Below are 6,478 nucleotides of genomic sequence, written 5' to 3' on the forward strand. Positions count from 1 at the left end.
GATACAGGGGCGCCGTTTACGACAGGCAAGTGCTTGGACCAGAAGGGGCCCCCCAAATAAAGTAGATTAATCCATCCAACTTTATTCATATAGCACTTTTAAACCTCCAGACCCAAAGTGCTGTACAGATGAGATACATACAAATATAACCACACAGCACACCAGCCTCAGCTCACAAAACCATCAATAAATTAAATACATTTAAAATCAAAGAATACAAACACAAAACAAAACCAGAATAAACGTAACAATTTCAAATGCGTAATTTTCTTAAAGAAAAAAAAGACATAAAAAAAGATTAAGAAGGTCCACAGCAACGACAACATGAAACACCCTTTAATTTACTGCAACTATATGTCGGGAAACTCCCTCAAGGGGGCCCCAGGTATTGCGCGCCAAAACTGCTTCTTAATTTCAGTTTCGTTGCTCCGCTCCGGGGGTGGGGGGGGGACTTTACTGGCATTGATCCGGACCATTGACCTTGTATAAGATTCACAAGTGGACCTTTAACAAAATAGTTTGAGTACCCCTGTTCTATGGAAACACATTTAACTCACCCCCAGACGTCCTCCTGGGGCTACAGGGTCTCCGGGCCCCAGGAGGACCTCCAGGGGTCCCACTGGAGGAGCTGCCGCCTCCTTACTGGATAATGAGGAGCCGACGAACACTCATGAAGCCTGCCTGTCTCTGCTGTCGGTTTTTTGGAAAGCTGATATAAGTATTAATCTCGGAGGTTAGGAAACACACACGTTTTTTGGATTATCAGAAACACTTATTTTTCCTTTACTGGTTAAGAAAATGTAAAAGCTAAGTTAAATAAACTGGTGATATTGTATTTGGAGCTATGAGGTTAATCTATGTCAACAACTGTATTTGTTTACGTGAAAATTACACAATAGGAATTGCTGTAGGAATTTGTCTCACAAAAATGATTTATAAAAAGATGTATTCTACACTTTTGCTCAGTTTCAGTGCCTTCTAACCAAAGTTCTCAACCTAAAAGAATCAATCAATGCAAAAAATGTGCTGCTGCTTTAACAGTGACGCTGCTATGTTTGTCCACAGCTAAATGTAGTTTTGTATTAATGTGTGAAGTTGTAAACTGTGAGGTTTATTATCTAAAAAGGTAGCTAAGACGTGTTGTGAATTAAGGGGACTTTAAGCTGTTCAAATTGTGACTCAAGTGTCAGTAAATGTTTCAGCCTATACAAATAACTCGTGAAAAAGTGTTGTAAACCTTAACTGTTGTCTTTTTTTATTATGTCTTTTCACCGTGGTTTGAAATAAATAATAATTTGACAAAAAAAATGTAAACTCAAACTTATTGTTTTTTTTATATCTTGATTTTATACAGCTTTCTATTACTCATACTCAAAGGTTTGTGTCATGTAAATCAGGCGAAAACACGTTACTTGTGTGAAAGTGGCCACGGAATATTTACAGCAAAGTCGCTCTGAATAACTTCAAATTGAGAAACTCAAACTAGAACAAAACCTCATGATAGAATATGTGCAGTACATGCATCTGATCTTTTCACAGAACACAATTTGACAATTAAGAAAGAGGTTGAACATTTGTTTTGTCATTAGCGAAACTAGTCAAAATGTCTTCTGTGAAAAAGGTCTTTCAAAACATTTGATAGCTATTCTTTTTTTGAAAGCGGCCTGGTCGTGAGCTTCACTAGTTACCCAATAAGAACAGTTGACTTGGCAACAACAAATGACACAAAAGCAAAATAGGAAATATTGTATTTATTCAGCAATAACTGTGTGACGTTAAACTAAACGGTACAGACGTGATAAATCCGAGACAAAGGCAGAAATAACGACTTAGTGAACAAAGAGCGTTTAAGTACCGTTGATTCACATGAGCGCCATAAACTAAATGTATTTATCTCCAACAATAAACCTGTAGATGTTGGAAAATGAAATGAATTCTGATAAACAGCGACCGTTTGAGTTAAAAAAGAAAAAAAACATTGTTTTAAATCAAGACTTTATAAAGACGAAGTGTATAGATCAAAAACACAAAAACACATTTAAACAAAGATGGAAAGGAGTGAATGTAGGTTTCAACATTCATCTTAATCAAATAGCTTTTTCTTCACTGAGACTTCTTCACAATTTGATGCAAGGGAAAAACCAATACTAGTTATTACATTTGATTGGCTTTTTTTTAAGGTAAGGTTTAAATGTAATTCATAACAGGATACATGTCCAGTTTCCGATCACCAGTTAGGACCTAAGAGAGGTGAATACAGAGAGAGAGAAAGAGCTGAGGTCAGTTAGAAACAATATGAGGGAGATTCAGACCGAATGGAAAGAGAGGAGGTGAGGAGGGGATGACCTCGGCAGCCAAACACTCCATAAAACAGTTACGTTTCTAAGGGTCGAGAGTTTGGTTTGAGGTTACATAAATAAAACAGGACTTCTGACAGATTTCTAATTAGTAGATTTAAATACAAATGTTAATAAAAATGGTACGACTTAAGCTAAGCAATAATTCAAATGTATACTCAATTTAATGCTGGCTGGAAAACATGCGCTTTAAAAGGGTTACGGTAAAATATTGATGTCTTATTATTTATTTTAAATAGTTTAATATCGACTGCTGACAACATAATATTGCCAAGATACAACCAAACAAAATGATATGTTGCCCAAATTGATGATGAGAAGCACACTGGATTGAAAACCATCAGTTTGAGTAATATATATTTTTATGTGCGATCTTGCAAACATGGGAAAACATCCTTAATAATATGTTTCTATTGTTTATGGATCTGAAAGGAAACCAAAGAGGTGAAACTTACTACAAAGCAGTAAGTCTGTTATTACAGGAATATGAATTATATCGGCATTAAGTGACCCCTAATTGAAGCTGTGATCGTTGTTCAGGTGTGTTCAGTACCTACGGGGGGGTTTCGGTTATTTGGTCGTCTCATTGGTCCGAGCCGGTTAGCGGGGCGAGTGTTTCTGCGCTGGGAGGCAAAGGGAGCGCCTCTCCGTGGTCCCTAAAGAAGGAAAGAAAGGTTTAAGATTCACTTTGAAATCTGACATGCAGTCTCCATTAATCGGATGGAGCACATTGTAGAAAGGTCAGAGGTCAAACTCTAGCTCTTTAACCCTCACCATGTTTCCTTCTCGCCTCCTGCTCTGCTCCTCCGGCCAGTTGGAGAAGCCTTCCTCCTCCATCGGAGACATTTTGTCTTCGTACTCTAAACTCGGCTCGCTGAGAGAAACATGAACACAATGTCCACAAGATGGAAGTTTGGAGATTTTCTTATTTTATATTTATACGATATTACTCTCTGAGAAGAAGAAAATCAGGTAAAGTAAAAGTACCTAATAAGATATTTGTGTAAATATTCTATGTTTTGACCCTAAACATAAATGATTTTAGGCTCAATAGAAAAGTAATGACAGCAGGAAGAAGGAGTGTAATGTCACCTGATGGGCCCGAGGGGGCGCTGTGACATATTGCTCCCCGATATCGTGACTTTGACTCCCTCCAGTCTCTCCTGCCTCCTCCGCTCAAGGTCGTGCCTCAGGTCCCCCGGGCCCCGCACCGGCTGGAACATCAATCAAAAAACATGTATTCAAGTAGAAATGTATCCACGAAGTCGATAAGGAATAAGGGCTGGGCAATATGGATTTTATAAAATGTTGCAATATCTTTTACACGATACCTCAAGATCAATACTGCTATGATACTGGAGGGTTGACTAGTGTTGCTTTCATAAAGGGACATGAGAAAATAACATGACTTTACTGTCGAGAGGAAGGTGCAAGAAAAGGACATCCTTTATGAAAACCTGAGATAGATAGAATATGAATGTATCGCAGAGCCTTATGAGAAGGTCGAGTGGTTTCAGGATACCAAGTTCAAAGATGTGTATTTACCGGTAAGGGCCCCAGTCTGGAGAACAGAGGCTCTTCATCGTCAAGCAGCGAGTTCATATTTAAGCTGAAGCCTCTGCAAGAGACAAAGCTGTCATTTCAGACCCGAGAGAATACAAACATATCTAGATATATTGAATAAAACAAGTATAAAAGACAGGAATAAAGTGACAGTAAGATATGTGGAGCACATGGAGCTTGAATACAATTTTACAAGGAAGGGATTTAAATATTTGAAAACCATGACAACAATATAGCAAATAATGAATATAAAGAGTTCTGTATGATTTATACAAATGTAATTAGTGATTTCTTTACATCTGTACGAGAAGCAGTATGAAGTCTGTGAACATTTTACGAACCGGTTTTCGCTGAACCTCTCGTCCAGCGTCAGCTCCTCGGTCTCCTCCTCCTCAGAGAAGACCCCTTTCTGAGGCGTTGAGAATCTCTCATTCAGGCTGGCCCCATCAGATCTGAAATACTGCTCTGTAAAAGCAGGTAAGAAAGAGTTTTATCATACCTAAATATGTTGGGTATTTATTTCATGATATCATTTTTGTAAGATGTCTCAAATGTAACTGTTTTGTGTCTGTTTGCTGTAATTGTATATTCAATTCTAGCACTTTATTTGAGAGATATTTCAGCACAAGCGTCAATACAACACACAAATATCTGTCCACTTACATCTTGTTAGTGTGAATTACTATATGCATGGTGTAATATACATTATTTATTACACCGCAATCACTTACATTTCTAAATAACTATGTGAAGTTCATTCCTCTTGAAAAATTAAATATTGTGCTCACGTAAATCCTAATTCCATATTCACTTACATCCTGTTTGACTTGATCACCTTTACTAAACCTTATTTTTTATATTATGTCCACACTTTTTTTTTTACAAAACATTATGCTAACAAAATTAATCATTTCTGTCCCCCTGTATGTTTTACTGTTACAGAATTCAACCAAAGCCATAACAGATAGATATGTATTGAATTGATTTATTTAAAACAAGGGACAGTGTACATTAATTGTATGCAGTGCTGACCTTTGACCTGGTGTACCAGTGTGATGATCTCCTGGGCGAAGGTCCCGGTGTGCGTGGCACTCTCCCGGTACGTGCCCGAGTGCTCGAGCATCGGCAGGAAGTCCAGGCGCTGCCGGCCGACGTTAACCAGGTCTAATGAGAGCTGCCGGTCGGAGGAGTAAAACAGCAAGCTGCAGGAGGAGAGAGGAAGAATGAAACCTAACCAAATGTATAACACATTGGAAATGACCTTGACTACCATTTATATAAGTCATTTTGAACATGAATATCAAGGTGACAAGTAGCCAGAAAAAATTAAAATGTGTTGTGTCCTGAAAGACCAAATGTTAATGTACTTTTTATTAAAAATGCTTATTTCTTTTCTAAGAATAATGTTTCTTTCTAAATCACATGTAGGTAAATAATATTACATTTAAATAAAAGCAACGTTTACCTTACCCAGCAAACTTACCTTCCCTGAGTCCCACAATTGATAACTAATGTGTACAATAATTACACCCTACATGTAGCATAACAAAAGGTCGATGTTCACCCTTGAAAGTACAGAGAATCGAACAAATTCATTATATTTTATGGATGTTTTTTTTTTCAGAGGGAATTCAAGATATCGCTCTTTATAGAGACAGGGGAGTTTAAAACGTTGGGAGAAAGTTCACACTTCTCTTCTCGATTCATCCATTAAATGTTCAATATCCCGACAGCAGTTTTGCTTCTTCTGATATGTTGACGACTCCAGTAATGTTTGTGACTCCGCTATGGGGAACTTGGCTTCATCAAATATCGTGTCTTGATCAATAATCTGTTCAAACTTGCCTCCCAGTTCCTCCAGGATGATCCTCCTTCAGCTTTTGGATCCACTTGCCTTTGATTTACATTCTTGCAGAATTTAGGATACTGTTCTTCTCTTTTCTTTTAAAAGCACTGATGAAACTTCTTTTTTTCCATTGATTGCCATGGATTATATTTGTAGCTTACCAGCAATTTGAACTTTCTTCTTTCATAACTGCTAGGACTGTCTTAGGGAAGATAGCATTTAGATGCGCAGCTCCACTGTCTTGGAATAGTCTGCAATTGAAATGGAAACTGAGCAATCTGATGCCACTAAATGTTTTTAAAGCTCGGTTGGATGCTACTCAAATCGGAAGCTGTTGGTACGTGTTCATGTGGATAGCTATGTAAACTGTAATCACTGTAATGATGCTGTAAGATGTCCTTTTGTTGTTCTGTTTGTTTTTTTATGTTTCATGTGGAACCTACTTGAGAACAGAACAACAAAAGGACATCTTACAGCATCATTACAGTGATTACAGTTTACATAGCTATCCACANCATTTCAAACCTTAATTTATCCAGGTGTATCCCATTGAGATCATTGATCTCTTTTTCAAGGGAGACCTGCTCAAGTAGGTTCCACATGAAACAGAAAAAAACAAACAGAACAACAAAAGGACATTTTACAGCATCATTACAGGGATTACAATTGACATAGCTATCCACATGAACACGTACCAACAGCTTCCGATTGA

At 37.7% G+C, this 6,478-nt stretch overlaps 1 protein-coding gene across 2 annotated transcripts in view; it reads right to left on the reverse strand.

Moving 5' to 3' along the window:
* Positions 1-1,736: 1,736 nt before the first annotated feature.
* Positions 1,737-6,478, reverse strand: part of zgc:112982 (BCLAF1 and THRAP3 family member 3) — a 12,475-nt gene continuing 7,733 nt past the window's right edge. Inside the window, exons 5-11 of one of the 2 annotated variants that reach the window (XM_010786182.1) lie at positions 4,953-5,122; positions 4,262-4,385; positions 3,903-3,975; positions 3,450-3,571; positions 3,132-3,231; positions 2,915-3,013; positions 1,737-2,241 (exon numbers count right to left, since the gene is read on the reverse strand). In XM_010786182.1, the coding sequence (XP_010784484.1) occupies positions 2,188-2,241; positions 2,915-3,013; positions 3,132-3,231; positions 3,450-3,571; positions 3,903-3,975; positions 4,262-4,385; positions 4,953-5,122 (742 nt within the window). In that variant the 3' untranslated portion in view covers positions 1,737-2,187. Of the gene's footprint in view, positions 2,242-2,910; positions 3,014-3,131; positions 3,232-3,449; positions 3,572-3,902; positions 3,976-4,261; positions 4,386-4,952; positions 5,123-6,478 lie in introns of both variants that reach the window. The other variant, XM_010786184.1, reaches the window with a different exon arrangement.

The sequence above is a fragment of the Notothenia coriiceps genome, unplaced genomic scaffold (assembly GCF_000735185.1).
Source record: "Notothenia coriiceps isolate Sejong01 unplaced genomic scaffold, NC01 NC01_scaffold00028800, whole genome shotgun sequence".
Lineage (NCBI taxonomy): Eukaryota > Metazoa > Chordata > Actinopteri > Perciformes > Nototheniidae > Notothenia > Notothenia coriiceps.